Source organism: Trachypithecus francoisi, unplaced genomic scaffold (assembly GCF_009764315.1).
Source record: "Trachypithecus francoisi isolate TF-2019V2 unplaced genomic scaffold, Tfra_2.0 Lachesis_group9, whole genome shotgun sequence".
In the NCBI taxonomy this organism is placed as follows: Eukaryota; Metazoa; Chordata; class Mammalia; order Primates; family Cercopithecidae; genus Trachypithecus; species Trachypithecus francoisi.
This window is the reverse complement of record NW_022681474.1, coordinates 74,018,470-74,038,929: the sequence shown is the minus strand read 5'-3', so window position 1 is coordinate 74,038,929 and position 20,460 is coordinate 74,018,470. Positions and strand designations below refer to the sequence as shown.

Genomic DNA, 20,460 nt, shown 5'->3' with positions numbered 1-20,460 from the left:
GTACTCATCAAGTCCTGATCCCCTTGGGTCTAATCCCCAAGTGGGAGGTGCAAATCATCTTAATTTGCTCAAAGATCCCTGCGGTAGTCCTCGAAATAGAAATTCTCTACTGAATTGTGATAAGGTTGAGGTAAATAGTTTAAGCAGGAAAGGTAGAGCAAAGAGGCTAGAACAGAGGACACCATTTTGGAAGAATAAGGAGGACAAGGGTCAATGTCAAAGTAAGAGGGGCTATGTAACCAGTAGGAAGCATGAGAGGAGTTAGAGAGATGCCGCAAGACAGAAGAGGAATATTGAAAGCAGAAAAAAATAGGTGCCAAGGAAAAATCTCGTATACTGCTACTCCTGCCACCCCTTAACTTGAAACTAGAGACTGCAGACTGTGCAAATGTATATTTACATATTGTAGGTTGAAATTAAATGGTTTATGATTCTGGACCTGAACTGCCATTCTGATAACCAGACCAAACTATCCATCCCTATAGCAGCAGATAAGTGGGTTTCTCCTGCTGGTGAAATACGAGGCCAATTCTGAAGTGGCCAAACAGCTTGGGTAGAAAAAAATAAAAAATCCCCCATTTTCCTTTTGTGGCTGTTGACAGCTGACTTACAAGTCAACCAAAAAAGCTCAGTTATTCTTCTAGGTTGTGATTGTTCTAGAAACTTTGTGCATAAGCCCTTCTCCACGGAGTGTGAAGAACTTTGGACCAAGTCTAGATTCAGTCCCCAACCTGTTAGGGACTAGCCATGTGCTGACAGTTCCAGGCACAAGTTCTCATCTCATCCTATTTCATTTTGTTAAATAATCGAATGAACAAATGTGGAGGGAGGGGATTTTTCACAGTGTTACTTGGGTAGGGACTTTCCTTATTGGAGGTTGTTCACTATTTTTAAAGTATTCTTGAAAGACGGCATATATATACTTAAAAGTTTTATGAAAATCAAAGGATTTTTCCTCAGTTTCAAACACTTTTCAAGTATTGCGCATACCTTAGCTTTAGCTTCTACCTGAGCTCCGTCTTGTACCAGATACCGCACAACTTCAGCTTGGCCGGAGCGAGCTGCCATGTGCAGCGCTGTTTCTCCTCTCTAGAGAACATGAGCCAAAGTAAATTAGCTGCAGCTCTGAAGAAGAGTGGAGTATTTTATTTGGCATAAAGCTTACGATGGACTTTTTTCAAAAATAAAAAATAGTCCTAAGCACTTCCTTATTGAAAAGCTAGGAAGTCAAATGCATAAGAATTTCACAGGAACCTGATCCATGAGGCAAAGACTTTGGCATAAGCCTAGGGAGTCTTGTCACCCACTGTACCAGGGGCGCTGCTCAGTAACCTACAATGTGGCCTCCCTTGGGGCTGGAAAGGCAAGTGCTCATAGGAGCCAAGCAGGCGGGTGAGTGAGTGCAGCTGGGCAGATGTGGAGTGCTTGAGAGAGCCCACACCTGCGCTGAAGCAGACAACCACCCCCCCACACACACCCCCAACATCTGCAGCTCGCGGCTGTCACTATGCAGGATGCCAACCTTACCATGCCACACTGTGCAACTTTTCAAAAGAAGTGGCAGTCTGGATTTTATATAAATTTTCCTATTCTTAAATATTGACCATAAATTCAGAATTAAAAACAAAACACTACATGGGCAACATAAACATAGCCAAGGGCTGGATTTGGCTTGTCAACAGTTGGTTTGCATTTCCTGTTTGATCTGAACAGATCAATATCTTAGTCTTTGGACATTTTTCCCAGTGGATCATTTTCTTTGCCCTGGACCACCCTCCCCCTATTTTTTCACCAAGTAGATTCTAATTCAGATTACTTCTTTACTTGATTGAAAATGAAAATGATATTAGAAACAGATACACTGAAATGGACAAAAATAAAAATGAAATATATTCTCTCACATAGGTGATGCTCACTTTTAAACTGCCTTTATAAATTGAGCTTTGCTTTATAGGCCACCTACTTCCATGGAAGGACACGTGAAGACAGATTCCACAGGAAACTGGTGGATTGTGTTTATTGGAAAGGTGTTGAGGATGTCGTTTAGTGTATTACTCAGTGTTCCCTCTACGAATGAAAACATTCTCTGCAATTAGTACCAGGAAAGACTATTTCATCTGAGAAGCTGGTCTATTTCTATGTTTTGGTTGTGCTGCTTGGGGCTGCTGGAAGATGTAGTCTTACTGGGGAGCCCGACTCTCAGGGTAAGGGTGCAGGACCTCCTAGCTTGCCCCTTCTGTGCCAGGATGGTGCTTGTTTTATTGTTACTTCTTTAATGCTCATGAGTCCAATGAGTATTATTATGTTTATGGTCTGTTGTGCTAATACTGTGATGTCAAATTTGAAATCCTGTAAAACAATGCCACATGCAGATCACGGGTGGTAAGGTAAGTTACTACTCTGATAGCTACTCTAAAGTGAGCCTCGTGGTTCCTACAGAGCAATGTTTAGTGTGGGAAAATAATACCATTGAGTAATCTATGGATACAGAATTCCATGGGTTTGCTATAACATGGTGAAGCACATTAAAGAGAGACTACCTTGAAGTTAGTTGAAATCACTTCTTTTTTTTTTTTTTTTTTGAGATGGAGTCTCACTCTGTTGCCCAGGCTAGAGTGTAATGGCATGATCTTGGCTTACTGCAACCTCTGGCTCCCAAGTTCAACTTATTCTCATGCCTCAGCCTCCTGAGTAGCTGGAATTACATGCATGCACCACCACAACCAGCTAATTCTTTTTTGTATTTTTAGTAGAGATGGGTTTCACCATGTTGGCCAGGCTGGTCTTGAACTCCCGACCTTAAGTGATCCACCCATCTCAGCCTTCCAAAGTGCTGGGATTACAGGCGTGAGCCACCTCACCCTGCTGAATCACTTCTTTGTATAAATAACCATAGTGTCTAAATGACCTCTCCAACATGTGGCACTTTTTAATGTTTTTGTTGTAGAAAAATATTCCCCACACTTTATTTTTTATTAATTTTTTTTTTTTTTGAGACAGAGTTACACTCTTATCGCCCAGGCTGGAGTGCAATGGCGCAGTCTCGGCTCACCACAACCTCCGCCTCCCGGGTTCAAGCAATTCTCCTGTCTCAACCTCCCGGGTTGCTAGGATTACAGGCATGTGCCACCACACATAGCTAATTTTGTATTTTTTAGTAGAGACAGGGGTTTCTCCATGTTGATCGGGCTGGTCTCAAACTTCCAACCTCATGTGACCCACCTGCCTCGGCCTCCCGAAGCGCTGGGATTACAAGCGTGAGCCACCGTGCCTGGCCACACTTTATTTTTTAAAACATAATATCCAGTAGTAACGCACCTGTAAGTTTAATGAACATAGTTCATAAGTCCTAACAATTTGTGGCCAACTAGAGACTGAGCGGATCTTGCCTTTGAAGTAAAGGAAACAAATGTATTCTTGAATTTTCTTCTCTTAAGTAGTCATATTAATTACATATTAATTAATTATAATAACAATCAGGTAGGGCATGGTGGCTCATGCCTATAAGCCCAACAATTTAGGAGGCCAATGCAGGAGGATTGCTTGAAGCCAGGAGTTCAAGACCAGCCTGGGCAACATAGTGAGGCCCCCATCTCTACAAAACATTTAAAAATTAGCCAGGCATGATGGCACATTCCTGTAGTCCCAGCGAGTTGGGAGGCTGAGGTGGGAGGAGCACCTGAGTCCAGGACTCTAGGCCGCAGTGAACTATGATTGCACCACTGCATTCCAGTCTGGGAGACAGAGCAATACTCCAACTCTTAAAACAATAAAAAACAAAAAAGTAGATAAAAATCACCTTTGCCAGTTTATTAAATACTCAACAATGGACCTCCTTCGTTCAAAGAATACTTACCACATTGGTGGTGTTTGGTGAGGCTCCATGATGCATTAGTTGTGATACAATATTTACATGCCCCATGAAGGCAGCAACATGGATTGGGGTAAGGCCCGACTAAGGGGAAAAGAAGAAAATGGTGGTTTGTTGGCTTAGCATAAAAGAGGTTTGTCGGTGAGCCTGCCTGCCTGCCTGCCATCCATCCATCCATCCATCTAAACCAGTTTAATGATCAGATTAGAAGAATCAGGACATTCACCATTATGTTACAGATTCTATAACGGTAAATGTATCAACACATAATCATCATTTTCTTAAAGCAAATTCTGTTACTATGAAAGACTTCTGTCATACCTATTAAAAAAGAAAAAGAATTTATTTCATACTTTTAATGTAGATCTTTGAAAAAACTGATAAATAACTTGAAGGTTGTTTTTCCCCTTTACTAATAAACCTTCCTTATCCATATGTGTGTGTAGAGGGAGGACAGCAGTGATTTCATACATATTAGTAAAAAGTCAACTTTTATTTCAGATCCTATTCTGGGCTTTAAAGATGATTCCCATTTATGTCACATATAAAAGAGCAGGGTACCTAACACGAAGCTGTTTCTTTAATAAATGAACAAATCAGCATTAATAGTTTCAAACATTTAATTTTTTAACTTTATGGGTATTACAAATTAAGGCAATATAAATGAAGCAAATATTACAATGTTCACTAGACTTGAATTGCTTCAGATCCTATGCACACATACATACACATATATGTACATAGACCCCAGAATACTATTCAGCATAAAGCAGAATTTATTGATTCCAGGATATTTTATATTGAATATGCCCATGATTGTGAGATTTAAATAGAGTGAATAAGAAAGATAGAAATCTCAAGTCATTAATTTTTTAAAAAGTATAATTTACTTGTGCTTTTTATATGAAATGATTCCATTTTAAATTTTTCAGAGTTTAATTTAGCTTACAACATGAACATCATAACTTGATAAAACTTTTTTTTTAGTATATCTAGAAAAAGCTAACCTGTTTTTTAAAAAGGGACAGAAGGGGATAATTAATCTCAGCAAAAATTTGAGAAATGCCAAAAATATATGAAAGGAATTCTATACAATCAAAGTGAGGTAAAAGACAGAAAAGGAATAATTCTGGCCGCCCAGACTTCAAAAAGTGAGAAGAATGGAGGACAATTAGGAAAACGAGAATTTTGTTATAGTCTTGGCACCTTTTTCCATTGGCAGGGGGAGTAGTTAGAGCTCGTGCAAGGCAAAATCTTGGTCTAAACTGCCTTTTAAAGCTCTTAGGGAACAGAGAGCTGGATTACTGGTTGACACCTCTGGACATTTACTCAAACATCAGCCAAGAATTTACTTTTATTTTAGAGCCTATTCTGATCTGTAAGAGGGTGCCTATGCACTGAAAGTAAACTTTCTATTTTATACTTAAAAATAACAGGTTGCCTAATATGAAGCCATAAGCCGGACAAGATGGCAAATCAGTATTCATATTCTCAACCATTTCATATTTTAAAAATTCTAAGTGTAAATCTAGGCAAATACTCCATTTGCAAGCAAGAAACTGAAGCCAAGCAACAATCACTAGACTAGACTTTAATTTTTATGTTTGCTTCAAATCCTATAGTTAAGCATCAGGTATTCAACAAAACTTTACTGAATGATCTACTATGCATGGGCCAGACACTGTGGGTATATGAAGACCAGTCAGACACAGCCCTGCCTCCAAGGAGCCTTTAGCCTCTGGGGGTCTTGGGGGCACCACTGAGTCATAAGTCAGAGAGTTGGATAAGGGCACAGGATGAGGTGATGGTTCCTAGAAGGAACATGTAGTCCAGGCTGGGGAGTGAGGGGAGGTTTCCTGAAGAAGGTGGCCCAGATCTGGTTCTAAAGGATGTGCAGGATTTGCCTGGCCAAGAGGGTGTGGCACACAGAGGTATAGACATACAGAGGCAAACAAGAGAGTGTCTAGTCTATGGAAGTGCCAAGGGTTAGAATTAGAATGAACAGAGATCAGAGTGCTAGGAGGTAGTGAGGTGGAGGTTGGGGGTCTGGGACAAGTCTGAAAGGGTAGATGTCAGGCTTGGTTTGCTTTGTAGAAGGTGCAGTCCTGATTCTGATGGATCATTTATCTGAGTTCTGAGTTGGTTCCTATGAGAGAAACTTAGATCTAATCCTTTACTAACCTCAGCAGCAGTTTCATTAATTTTGAGTTTTGAGACAGAGTAATCCTTACTTGACAAAAGCACCAAGGTCGTCTTGCGCAGGGTTTTGACATTTTGAATCAGATGATTTTTTGTTGCGGGAGACTGTCCTGTATACTGTAAACTGTTTAGTAGCATCCTTGGCCTTGACCCACTAGATACCAGTAGTACTATCCAGTTGTGACAACTAAAAGTACCTCCAGACATGACTAAAAGCCCCTTGGGGGACAAAACTGCACCCATTAGAGAAGTACTACAGTTTAGGATTTGATACAAATTATGCTTTCTGTGATGGGGCCGTTTCCCTTCAGCATATGTTTGAGGTTACGTTTCTTGACATGGTGATACATTTGCATCCAACTCACCCACCAACAGGCTTGTCTGCTTCTCCTAAGGACTGGCAGCCCTTTTGCTGAATAGTTCAGAATGCAGTCTATGGCCATGATATACCAACAAACTAGCTGGTCCCTGGAGATGGCCCTGGGGCTCTGGCTGCTAAGGCTATACTCTCGGTATCTCAGGACTCCCAGAAATCTTAACTCTTCTCACCTCGGTTACAGCTTGGATGGATGCACCGTGTTTCAGAAGGAGTTCCATTACTTTAATTCGATTCTTCTTGCAGGCAATATGAAGAGGGGTAAAGCCATTCTGCAAGGGACAAATACATATACCTGCTTGACTACATTCCATCAAAATCCAGTTTCACTATGTACAGCAAAATAGTCTTGCTGAAATGATGTGTGGTAAATTGAAATGAACAGAAAGTACCAGGGTTAAGCAGCATGTAGATTCTATTCTGGAAGTAGTCTAGCTGCCCTAGGAACCCAAGGTGCCCTGGTAATTGTGAACAGGAAGTGAATTTTTGTTACAGTCTCCTTGTTAGCTGAGGTAAAAATGATCATTCATTTCGTTATTTTATTTCGGAATTCGCTCTTCCAAATAATATGCTCCTGGCTGGGTGTGGTGGCTCACAAGTGTAATCCCAGCACTTTGGGAGGCCGAGGTGGGTGGATCACCTGAGGTCAGGAGTTCGAGACCAGCCTGACCAACATGGTGAAATCCCATCTCTACTAAAAATACAAAAATTAGTTGGGCACAGTGGCAAGCACCTGTAATCCCAGCTACTTGGGAGGCTGAGGCAGAAGAATCGCTTGAACCCAGGAGGCAGAGGTTGCAGTGAGCCAAGATTGTGCAATTACACTTCAGCCTGGGCAACAAGAGGGAAATTCTGTTTCAAAATAACTAATAATAATAATAATAATAATAATAATAATAATAATATGTCCCTCCTCTACCTCATTTCAAATACAGACTGAAAACTCCTGGCCCCAACATTTGTCCTCACGGCTCCACTTCACCAAGGTTTATTCTGTTCTCTTCGCTGTGTTTTAGGACAAATACAAGGCCAGTTCTAAAACGTTTTGATTTCTTCTCTAGCTTTATGCTTCAAGTAGGTGTTTACCCCAAGGATGCAGAAATGTAAATAACCCATTATTTGAATAATTTGGTTTACTATTTAATCTAATAAAAGAATCTGCTTTTTAATAAATTATGTCCCGGCCGGGCGCGGTGGCTCAAGCCTGTAATCCCAGCACTTTGGGAGGCCGAGACGGGCGGATCACGAGGTCAGGAGATCGAGACCATCCTGGCTAACATGGTGAAACCCCGTCTCTACTAAAAAAATACAAAAAATTAGCCGGGCGAGGTGGCGGGCGCCTGTAGTCCCAGCTACTCAGGAGGCTGAGGCAGGAGAATGGCGTAAACCCGGGAGGCAGAGCTTGCAGTGAGCTGAGATCCGGCCACTGCACTCCAGCCTGGGCGACAGAGCCAGACTCCGTCTCAAAAAAAAAAAAATAATAATAATAATAATAATAATAAATTATGTCCCAAGTTGTCCTGCCTGCCAGTTGAGACTGTGGCAGGTATTTCAGCAGCCAGTGGAGAACTATAAAATACCGGAGTCCACCGTAAAAGCTTAGGTCAAAGTCACCGCAGGTGCTTTCACCAAGACTTCTCAGACCATTTGGCCACAGTCCATCCCAGGATGACTGGCTATAACCTCCATATGTTGTGAAATCTTCAGAGTCACAGGAAAATGAGAGTGGGAGCCCACGCCCTGTTTTGGGACTTACTTTTTTTTCTTGTATGGAAAAATGAGTCATGACTGTTAATTTCCTTTCTCCCTTCTCAGAATTCAGACACGTTTGATAGACTGGGTGGGTCTACAGACAGATCTTGAAATGCTGGTTTGGTAAAAGGTTTTAGAATTATAGTGGCAAGGAGGTGTCTGGGGTCTGGAGAGTTTCTCTTTCATCATTCTTTCCTGCCCACTCTGAATTTTAGAGCCCACAGAGTACAAGAGGTGGTAGAGATCTATCCAGATGGGATGACCGCACTCTTTGGAAAGGAGTAAAAACCCTTCCTTAAAGGGTCGATTGGATGATGACAACCTTTACCTCAAAATTGCTAGTAAACTCACATGCTTTCCCTAAAATTGGGTGACTTATTTTTTCCTAAACATGGGTACTTATTCTGAAATAGACAGCTTACTAAGTTGGGACCATTTATTTTTGCAAAGACAACAAACACCATTTTGCTGAGAAAACCAAAGTATAGCATGGCTAAAGGCTAAAAGAACAAATTACTTTAAAGGGAAGCCTATAAACCAGACCAAAATTCTGATTGGCAAAAGGAAACAGAAGATTACAGGCAATATTTCACTAACTTACAAGGTTAAGATAATATAAAATTTTAGCTCACAAATCCCTAGACTGCTTATGTTTAAAATAGATATTTTTGATAACTTTGCCTCGTTTTCAGATCTCCAAATAAACTTTTAATTCACAGAATTATAAGTTTATCCACAATAAGATGACGTTGGCCACCTGAGTCTTTTTATAACTGTGTAGTCTTTGGGTTCATAAGGGAATCACTTACGTGACCATAAAAACATTAACAGTTTGGCTCCATCAGCCTTTCTCATGTCGGAAATAGAAAATTTTGTAGACTTTCCTGAAGGATATTTGAAAAAATTGACAAGAAGTACACTTTAACTAGAACCTTCCATTTTAACCTCCTCAAAGCATTCCCTTCACATACAGAGGCAGCAGGTTGTGAGCAAGACAACTGAGGCTGGACTCGCTGGTTGAGCCACTCACCAGGGCTTTGGCATTGGGGTTAGCTTTCTTATCCAAGAGAACCTTGGCGACTTTGTAATGGCCACAGTGGGCAGCCACGTGTAGGGCAGTCAGGTAGTCATTGGTGACATCGTCCACGGGCACATTATGCTGGAGGAGAAGCTGGACGCAGTTTAAGTGGTCCCCTTGTGTGGCCATGTGCAATGGAGACAATCCATTCTGGAACACATAAGGAAATCAGAGTTCATTCTTTTACCTTTTAAACACAAATGTGCGGAACACAAAATAAAGTGCAAATATAAACAGATAAACACTCCAGTTCTTCACATGAAAATACCTTCTATTTGTAAAAGCTTTTGACAACTATTTTGAACTACAGCTATTTTTTAAAATTGGTCCTCCCAACTGCTTATGTCAGTCAATAACAAGTTGTCAAGGATAATGTCTTTTCCTAATTTAATAGAAGTGTGAATTGCAGCATGGGTCATAACCCAGATGAATGGAAATTTTACTTTTCTTTTTATTTTAAATAGAGATATAGTTTCACTCTGTTGCTCAGCTGGTCTCAAACTCCAGCCTGAAGCAATCCTCCTGCCTCAGCTTCCCAAAGCACTGGGATTATAGGTATGAGTTACTGGAACTTGGCCGAATAGGAATTCTTAATATTTAAGACTGAAAGAAAAAAATGAAGGTAAGAACAGATTGGTATTCATTGGACTGGTATTAATTTTGTCCTTAGAGATTACTGATACCCAATATTGAAGACTATATTGATTTGACTTTAAAAAAGGTCCCAATGTAATGCATTTCATCTCACATGAAAGAAGAAAGGAAAACATTTCCCTTTTCTATCAATCTGGTGCCCCCATGTGTCTATGATGAGGAAAGGCAGGGCATTGACAAAGTCATTAACTAATGCTCACCTGGTTAGTTTAAATCAACCTGGGTTCAATAACACAGTTAATCATGTGCAGTAGGAATGAGTTGAAAATTCATTTGAAGAGCAGAGAGAACAAATATATATGGTCAAAGGTAAATAAAACCTAGAATGACACCAGCATTCAATACGTTTCCTAATGAAGGCAAAACAAGGTATGAAGATGTCAATCCTTTCTTTTAACTATGATGGCAAAGTGGGGGAGCCTAGGAAATTCCTAGAGAATTCAATTATCAAAAGAGGCTGTATCAATTATTATAACATAGTTTAACATGTTTTTGGGAAAAGTAATTTGACAGCAAATTCAGTTTCTAAAAAAATTGTCGTTAATGAATTTTGACAATGACAGATCAAATATGCACCAAGGAACCAGAGGTTTCTCAATCCTCTGAGCCAAGTTATTTGCTCTGAATTTATCAATGAATGACATAAAGAAGGAATTCAGGATAAGAAAAAGTAATATGAACTCCTTGTTAACCATTCCCGTGGCATTATTCACTCTCTGACATATATTTCAACGATTTGGATTCCTTGAAGGCAAGAGGTACATGGTTATTATTTTTTCCATTGCACAGAAGAGAGCTTTGCACATACAGGAAGAGCTCAGCAAATATCTAGGTCAATTTAAAGGCCTTGTACACTGTCATTCTATCAGGATATTTCTGCCTAAAAAATTTCCCTCAAATATTTTAAACCATAGAAATGAAGGTGCAGGAAAAGGTAGGAACATTTCCCATTTGAGATACTGCTACCCACGAGCATATGGACTGCTTTATTCCTGCCAAAACATTCTTTTGCTTTATGTTTTGATACAGTCTTAGAGGAAAACACGAAGTAAACAAGCGAACAAACAAAAAAACCCCACAAAATCTGAGAGAACAAAGAATAGTGGAGAGTAGAAATGGGAGGCAGTGTCAATAAAAAAAAAAAATTCTCTAGCAATGCAAAAACACAATGATTGTGTGGACGGGAAACTTAAAGATAATTGGAGAAGGACAAGAAAACAGTACAGAAAAGATCATCTGCCCTATGGAACGAAGTGGTATTACATATGGTGCCTGAAAATACGGATCCAATGTAATGGGCTTTCTTAGCTCAGTAAGACGAAATTCTTGAAGAACTGGTCAGATGGCCTTAAGCCTAGGAATGTACTCTTTCACTTAATAGTCATTCAAGAAATATTTGCTGAAGCCCTACTGTGTTCTGGGCACAAATACAGGTGCTTGTGGGTATTGCACCAAACAAGAAAAAGTTCTTGCTTTCATTCCATTGAAGAGAACCAGACAGCAAGCAAGTAAACAAGCATATAATTTCAAGATGGTGTTAAAAGCTCTAAAGAAAATAAAATATGGCCAGATGGCACTGGCAGGGGGTAGTGAAGATGGGAGGGGTAAATCATGAGAAAAACGCCTGTTTATGAGGAAGACATTTGCGTTGAAGAATGTACAGGGACTGCAGAGATCTGGAACAAGCTGAGGGAACTCAAACCAAGCAAACAGGAAATGAAAACAAAGGTGTAGTCTAGGAAGTAAAATAAGGCTGGTTAGCTGGAAAATGGTGAGGAAGGAGCAAAACGGGAGGAGATGAGGAAGAGAGGTGGTCAGAATATCTTAAGAAGTCTATCCTCAGTGCAGAGGGAGATATCTGATCAAACACGGCAGATGTAATAGCTATATTTATCCTTCCTTCCCAAAACTCCACCAAAAAGCAATAATAGATTTAAAGGGTAAAATCCAGAGGGGCACACATGTGCGCGTCCTTTTCCATTCCCACATACACAATGGGGAAGAAATCAAAAACAGATGAGGGTTGTCTCCAAACTTCAGAATATGAAAAGAGGATTTGAGTGTGGTCATTCATCCAGTCGAAGAGAGAGGCTGAAACCTAAGTGTCTGAAGCAGTAGAATCAGTGCTGTGCTGACAAATGTTTAACATCCAACTCCTGGAAAAAGAAAAGCCCCAGTGTGTAGCACTAGCCAATTTCCATGCTGTCAATCCCCACACAACAACCAATTTCAAGCCGTCCAACTGATGTTACTGAATGGGGAATTGGGAAGAGATGTACACAACCAGCTCATGAGCCAATACAATCAGGCTCCAGCACACTGCTGGGAATAAAAAGACAAGCTGATTTGCCTTTCAAATCCCCAAAAAGTGGAGGCTACGGAAGCATAGTACCTCAGAAGATGAGATGAGACTTGGGGCTGCAAGTAAAATTGGATCAAAGACTGTGTATGGAGCTGTCAGGTCTCCAGGCCCTTCCCAACTCAGCAAAGTCAGATAACTGCCTCCTTCTAGCCTGAAGGACACCAGAATTAGTGTCTGGAGAAGGTGAACTAGAGAGATTCAGATTCAAGGGCCCAGGCAGAACAGAGGAAAGTGATGAGGATTTGGACCGAGAATAGGTGATCACAGAAAAAGGAAGGAGAATGGAGGCGTTAAAGTTAGGCTGCTTGGATTCAAATCCTTGTTCTGCCACTAACTGAGATATTTTGAGAAAGCTACTTTATCTCTTTGGGTTTCAGTTTCCTCATTTATTAAAAGGGAATAACAGTAATACCAGCATCTCACTTAATGAGGATTAAATGAGTTAATATGTGTAAAGGACATAGAGCCTGATAAACAGTAATCACTATGTAAATATTAGTTATCAATATTACGATTAAAGTATGCATAAAGCACAAGACTGGCAGCCTCTTTCCCCTACTCAGAATGTATTCACACAGGTGTGCACTGCAAAGGTTGGTGGATTTGTCTCTCAAAAAACTGTACCACCTATGGTAAAGGGAACATAATCCGGACATTAAAGAGCCCCTCTTAACCACTGCCACCTGATCAGTACTGCCTAAACTCTTTAGAGCTGCTACTCACATGTTTGTGCCTGACACAGTCAGGTACAGCCATTGTGGTAAGCCTTCAATGTAAAAGATAGAGCCAAAGCAAAAAAAGGAAAAAAAGGAAATCTGAGGAATTAGAGACATTCGGGAAACAGAAAAACTAAATTACAAGAAAGTTATCTCAAATGTTCTCGGAAAGGTAACAGAAAATATTGTACCCATTAAACAAGAACAGGATACTTTAAGAAAAGAAGCTATCAGATAACAAGAAAATGTTCTTGAAAATTAAAAGGTTGGAAGAAAAAAATTAAGATTTCTCAGAAAAAATCCAAACCAATGAGATGAATAGGAGAAAAAAGATGAGCAACTCTCTGATGTTTAACATTCTTCCTTATTGCTTTGAGAAAATGAAAATCAATTTAAAAGAGAACAATGGGGATTAGTGGGAGGGTTTTTGAGCAGGAGCCTGACATGATTTGGATGACAGTTTATATGGCCACTTTGACTGCAAAGTGGGAACTGATTTGTGAAGGAGCAAAAAGGGAAATGGGGGACCAACAGGAAGCTACTACAGTGGTTCAGTGAGAAATGATAATGTGGCTTAGAAGACAACAGTGGAGGAGGAAAGAAAATAGATATGGGATATGTAAAAGGAAAAGAACAAACAGAATCGTCAAGATAAGAAACACTCAAAAGGCCAAGGCCAAGATGTCATCATATACAATGAAAACATCATGGATGTTTAATTCTATTAGACAACACTCTCAACAGCTCACCAGTCTAAACCCTACATTTTAAATGAGTGATGGAATTGTCCAGACCATCTCAACCCTGTCTAGTCTTTCTAATATTGTTGAGAAAACACTGACCAGAGTGAAAATAGAAATATGTGCTTTTGTTGCTTTGATAATGTTTAGAGATTAAAGCTCTTAGTAAAGCTTAGTATCATTTCCAAAAAAAATCACTGGTTTAATTAACAAAAATAGTAGTGACAATGAGGTGGTTTATATGTCTCAAAATTTATTTGCAAATATTCTCTTCTTCAAATGATGTCAAATGGTTTTATTATAAAAAAAAGTCTAAAAGAGAATCAATCATTAATTTTTTTCAGGCAATCATCATGTGTTCCTTTCAGATATGTCAACATTCCCAAAAGCCCAATCAAGGTGCAATCTTTCCAAAGTTTCCAGTCTTCATCAGCTAAGTGATATCCTCGACCTTCTTAATAGCCTGTGAACTCTCAAGAAATAAGCTGAGGGGCTAAACACAGCCAGCATCCATACTTTACAGAGTGTAGAAATTTTAGTCTTTCTTAACCTGACAAGCAATTATTTCTGAGCTATGAAAATTTCAGAGAGTAAAATCAAGCAGTAAGCATTCCTGAAACAAAACAGAAACCACACACACACAAACGACTTCGTGGTATAGCACATTCTACATAAAATTTTAATAAGCCCAAACTTATTTTGAGGTTCTGTAAAGATTTGGTGAACATAACTACTCTGATTCATTTTCTTTTCTTTTTTTTTTTTTTTTGAGACGGCGCTCTGTCGCCCAGGCTGGAGTGCAGTGGCCGGATCTCAGCTCACTGCAAGCTCCGCCTCCCGGGTTTACGTCATTCTCCTGCCTCAGTCTCCCGAGTAGCTGGGACTACAGGCGCCCGTCACCTCGCCCGGCTAGTTTTTTGTATTTTTTAGTAGAGACAGGGTTTCACCGTGTTAGCCAGGATGGTCTCGATCTCCTGACCTCGTGATCCGCCCGTCTCGGCCTCCCAACTCTGATTCATTTTCTATGTGACTCAAAAGGCTGGATCATATAACCATCAAAACAAATACAGCCCAATGTCCAGAAACCTGAAAAGAAATTACCTTGGTTTTTGAAAGAATGGGGGCAGCTCGATCAAGCAACATTTCTACCACCTGCTCATGGCCACTCCTTGCTCCACAGTGCAGTGGTGTCAGACCATCCTGTTGAACAAAGGAAACATCACCAGTTAAATTTGACAATAAATTCTATGAGTGCAGTGTGCTTCTTCAAGACCCAGCATGGCACCCAACATGCTGTGGACAAGTGGGCTTCAAACATTTGCTCGTTTATTTCATAAAATACTTTCTTATTTTAGGTTGAAAACCATTTTTTCATAAGTTTAAGTAGCTGCAAAGTATGTAATTTCCCACAAGTCTGAATATCAACATTTAAATGTATAACTTTTCCACTACTGTTTTGAATAGCCAATAAAATCTAAGTACTACAAGAAATTTGATGCTCACCATTAACAAAAACATATGAATAAACTCTTAAATAGAAATCTGTAATAGAAATTCTACACTGGTTCTTTTTCCTCTTGAGTTTCTATTTCCATTCCATTTCCCCATACATAATTTTATCTTAATGTAATTTTACACTTGAAGGTATTTTATTGATTACCACATATTTCTCTGCCATAAAATTATATCAGTTTAAATTTAAGAAAGGTTTAAATATTTCCTGACAACACATGCCTCTAAGTGTAAAAAATGAATCATTTGATTGGATTATTACTATAATTATTTGAATATAACCAATCAAAACAGCAAAAATATATAAAAAGTTTTGTGACCATTCCACAAAAACAATGTATTAAAAATTTCTCTTTTAATGAGATATGCTTTTTTCATGACTAGTTTATGTATCTGCTAATGAAGATTAGTTATTGCTAGAACGAGACAGGGTTCAGCATCAATATTAGCCCTGATTTTTGCTTTTGTAGATATTAGTGTTGAGAAACCTTGTTCACATAGACTGTTGTAGTAGAGTTACAAATTCTCTGAATTCCATGTGAAAAATTACTTAATGATCTTTTTTTGTCTTAAAACTTTTTTCTAAAAATTTCTTCCAAAAGAAATAAATGGGATACATGTGCAGAACGTGTAGGTTTGTCACATAGGTACATGTGTGCCATGGTGGTTTGCTGTACCTATTGACCCATCCTCTAAGTTCCCTCCCCTCACCCCCCAGCCCCCAACAGGCCCTGGTGTGTGTTGTTCCCTTCTTTATGTCCATGTTTCTCATCGCTCAGCTCCCACTTATGAGTGAGAACATGAGGTATTTGGTTTTCTGTTCCCGTGTTAGTTGGCTGAGGATGATGGCTTCCAGCTTCATCCATGTCCCTGAGAAGGACATGATCTCATTCTTTTTTATGGCTGCATAATATTCCACGATGTAAATGTACCACATTTTCTTTCTCCAATCTATTGTTGATGGGTATTTTGGTTGGTTTCATGTCTTTGCTATTGTAAATAGTGCTGTAATAAACATATGTGTGCATATGTCTTTATAGTAGAATGATTTATATTCCTTTGGGTATATACCCAGTAATGGGATGGCTGGGTCAAATGGTATTTCTGGTTCTAGATCCTTGAGGAATTGCCATACTGTGTTCCACAATGATTGAACCAATTTACATTCCCACCAACAGTGTAAAAGCGTTCCTATTTCTCCACAGCCTCCCCAGCATCTATTGTTTCCTGACATTTTAATAACTACCATTCTGCCTGGTGTGAGATGGTATCTCACTGTGGTTTTGATTTGCATTTCTCTGATGATCAGTGATGTTGAACTTTTTTTCATATGTTTCTTGGCCGCATAAATGTCTTCTTTTGAGAAGTGTCTATTCATATCCTTTGCCCACTTTTTGATGAGGTTTTTTCTTGTAAATTTGTTTAAGTTCTTTGTAGATTCTGGATATTAGCCCTTTGACAAACGGGTAGATTGCAGAAATTTCTCCCATCCTGTAGGTTGCCTTTTCACTCTAATGATAGTTTCTTTTGCTGTGCAGAAGCTCTTCTGTTTAATTAGATCTCATTTGTCAATTTTGGCTTTTGTTGCCATTGCTTTTGGCGTTTTTGTTATGAAATCTTTGCCCATGCCTATGTGCTGAATGCTATTGCTTAGGTTTTCTTCTAGGGTTTTTATGGTTTTGGGTTTTACGTTTAAGTCTTTAATCCACCTTAAGCTAATTTTTGTATTAGATGTAAGGAAGGGGTCCAATTTCAGTTTTCTGCATATGGCTAGCCAGTTTTCCCAGCACCATTTACTGAACTGGAGATCCTTTCCCCATTGCTTGTTTTTGTCAGGTTTATTGAAGATCAGATGGTTGCAGATTTCTGAGGTCTCTGTTCTGCTCCATTGGTCTATATGTCTGTTTTGGTACCAGTATCAGGCCGTTTTGGTTACCATAGCCTTGTAGTGTAGTTTGAAATGAAGTAACATGTTCTTTTTGTTCTTTTTGCTTAGGATTTTCTTGGCTATATGGGGTCTTCTTTGATTCCATATGAAATTTAAAATAGATTTTCTAATTCTGTGAAGAATGTCAGTGGTAGTTTGATGGGAATAGCATTGAATCCATAAATTACTTTGGGCAGTATGGCCATTTTCATGATATTAATTCCTCCTATCCATGAAGATGCAATGTTTCTTCATTTGTTTGCATCCTCTCTTATATCCTTGAGCAGTGGTTTGTAGTTCTCCTTGCAGAGTTCCTTCACATCCCTTGTTAGCTGTATACCTATGTATTTTATTCTCTTTGCAGTGATTGTGAATGGGAGTTCATTCATGATTTGGCACTTATCAGTTTAAGGAGTTTTTGGGCTGAGATGGTGGAGTTTTCTAAATATAAAATCATGTCATCTGCAAACAGAGATAATTTGACTTCCTCTCTTCCTATTTGAGTATGCTTTATTTCTTTCTCTTGACTGATTGCTCTGGTCTCAACTTCCAATATTATGTTGAATAGGAGTGGTGAGACAGGGCATCCTTGTCTTGTACCAGTTTTCAAAGGGAATGCTTCCAGCTTTTGCCCATTCAATATGGTATTAGTTGTGGGTTTGTCATAAATAGTTCTTATTATTTTGAGATATGTTCCATCAATCCCTAGTTTGTTGAGAGTTTTTAACATGAAGGGATGTTGAATTTTATCAAAGGCCTTTTCTGCATCTATTGAGATAATCATGTGGTTTTTGTCTTTGGTTCTGTTTATGTGATGGATTATGTTTATTGATTTGCGTAAGTTGAACCAGTCTTGCATCTCAGAGATGAAGCCGATTTCCTCGTGGCAGATACATTTTTTTGATGTGCTGGATTTGGTTTGCCAGGATTTTATTGAGGATTTTCTCATCAATGTTCATCAGGGATACTGGCCTGAAGTTTTCTTTTTTTGTTGTGTCTCTTCTTGGTTTTGGTATCAGGATGATGCTGGCTTCATAAAATGAGTTAGGGAGGAGTCCTTCCTTTTTAATTGTTTGGAAGAGTTTCAGAAGGAATGGTACCAGCTCCTCTTTGTATTTCTGGTAGAATTCAGCTGTAAATCCATCTGGATCCTGGGCTTTTTTTGGTTGGTAGGGTATTAATTATTGCCTCAATTTCAGAACTCGTTATTGGTCTATTCAGGGATTCAACATCTTCTGGTTAATCTTGAGAGGGTATATGTGTCCAGGAATTTATCCATTTTTTCTAGATTTTCCAGTTTATTTCCATAAAACTGTTTATAGTATTCACTGATAGTAGTTTGTATTTCTGTGGGGTCAGTTGTGATATCTCCTTTGTCATTTTTTTTTTTTTTTTGAGGCGGAGTCTCGCTCTGTCTCCCGGACTGGAGTGCAGTGGCCGGATCTCAGCTCACTGCAAGCTCCGCCTCCCGGGTTTACGCCATTCTCCTGCCTCAGCCTCCCGAGTAGCTGGGACTACAGGCGCCCGCCACCTCGCCCAGCTAGTTTTTGTATTTTTAGTAGAGACGGGGTTTCACCGTGTTAGCCAGGATGGTCTCGATCTCCTGACCTCGTGATCCACCCGTCTCGGCCTCCCAAAGTGCTGGGATTACAGGCTTGAGCCACCGCGCCCGGCCTCCTTTGTCATTTTTTATTGTCTATTTGAGTCTTCTCTCTTTTCTTCATTAGTTTAGCTAGCAGTCCATCTATATTGTTCATTTTTTCAAAAAAAAAAAATAAACAGTTCCTGGGTTCATTGATTTTTTGGAGTGCTTTTCATGTCTCTATCTCCTTTAACTCTTCTGTTAGTTATTTCTTGTCTTCTGCTAGCTTTTGGATTCATTTGTTCTTGCCTTTCTGGGTCTTTTGTGATAGTAGGGTGTCAATTTGAGATCTTTCAAACTTTCTGATGTGGGCATTTAGTGCTATAAAATTCCCTCTTAGCACTGCTTTAGCTGCATCCTAGAGATTCAGGTACATTGCCTCTCTGTTTTCGTTGGTTTCAAAGAACTTCTTGATTTCTGCCTTAATTTCATAATGTTTACCCAGGAGTCATTCAGGAGTTGGTTGTTCAATTTCCATGTAATTGTGTAGTTTTCAGTGAGTTTCTTAATCCTGAGTTCTAATTTCATTGCACTATGGTCTGAGAGACTGTTTGTTATGATTTCAGTTCTTTTGCATTTGCCGAGGAGTGTTTTACTTCCAATCATATCGATTTTTGAGTAAGTGCCATGTGGCACTGAGAAGAATGTGTATTCTGTTGATTTGGGGTAGAAAGTTCTCTAGATGTCTACTAAGTCTACTTTATCCAGAGCTGAATTCAAATCCTAACTATCCTTGTTAATTTTCTGTCTCATAGATCTGTCTAATACTGACAGTGGGGTGTTAAATTCTCCCACTATTATTGTGTGGGAGTCTAAGTCTCTTTAAAGGTCTCAAAGAAATTGTTTTATGAATCTGGGCGATCTTTTATTGGGTGCATATATATTTGGAATAGTTAGCTCTTCTTTTGAATTGTTCTCTTTACCATTATGTAATACGCTTCTTTGTCTTTTTGGACCTTTGTTGATTTAAAGTCTGTTTTGTCAGAGACTAGGATTGCAACCCCTGCTATTTTTTTGCTTTTCATTTGCTTGGTAAATAATCCTCCATCCCTTTATTTTGAGCCTATGTGTGTCTTTGCATGTGAGATGGGCCTCCTGAATATAGCACACTGATGGGTCTTGACTCTTTATCCAATTTGCCAGTCTGTGTCTTTTAATTGTGGCCTTTAGCCCATTTACATTTAAGATTAGTTTTGTTATAGTGAATTTGATCCTGTCATCATACTGCTATTTGGTTATTTTGTACATTAGTTGATTCTGTTTCTTCATAGTTTCATTGGTCTTTATACTCTGGTGTGTTTTTGCAGTGGCTGGTACTGGTTTTTCCTTTCCACGTTGAGTACTTCCTTCAGGAGCTATTGTAAGGCAGGCCTGATGGTAATGAAATCCCTCAGCATTTGCTTGTCTGTAAAGGATTTTATTTCTCCTTCGCTTAAGAAGCTTAGTTTAGCTGGATATGACATTCTGGGTTGAAAATTCTTTTCCTTATGAATGTTGAATATTGGCCCCCAATTTCTTGGCTTGTAGAGTTTCTGCTGAGAGGTCTGCTGTTAGTCTGATGGGCTTCCTTTGTAGGTGACCTGACCTTTCTCTCTGGCTGCCCTTAACAGTTTTTCCTTCATTTAGACCTT

General features: G+C 39.3%; 1 protein-coding gene across 1 annotated transcript in view; it reads right to left on the bottom strand.

The window, feature by feature from the left end:
• ANK3 (ankyrin 3) overlaps positions 1 to 20,460 on the bottom strand; it is a 364,088-nt gene that overhangs the window by 175,247 nt on the left and 168,381 nt on the right. Inside the window, 5 exon segments of the mRNA XM_033209412.1 lie at positions 991 to 1,089; positions 3,857 to 3,955; positions 6,620 to 6,718; positions 9,229 to 9,426; positions 14,850 to 14,948. Coding sequence (XP_033065303.1) covers positions 991 to 1,089; positions 3,857 to 3,955; positions 6,620 to 6,718; positions 9,229 to 9,426; positions 14,850 to 14,948 — 594 coding nt within the window.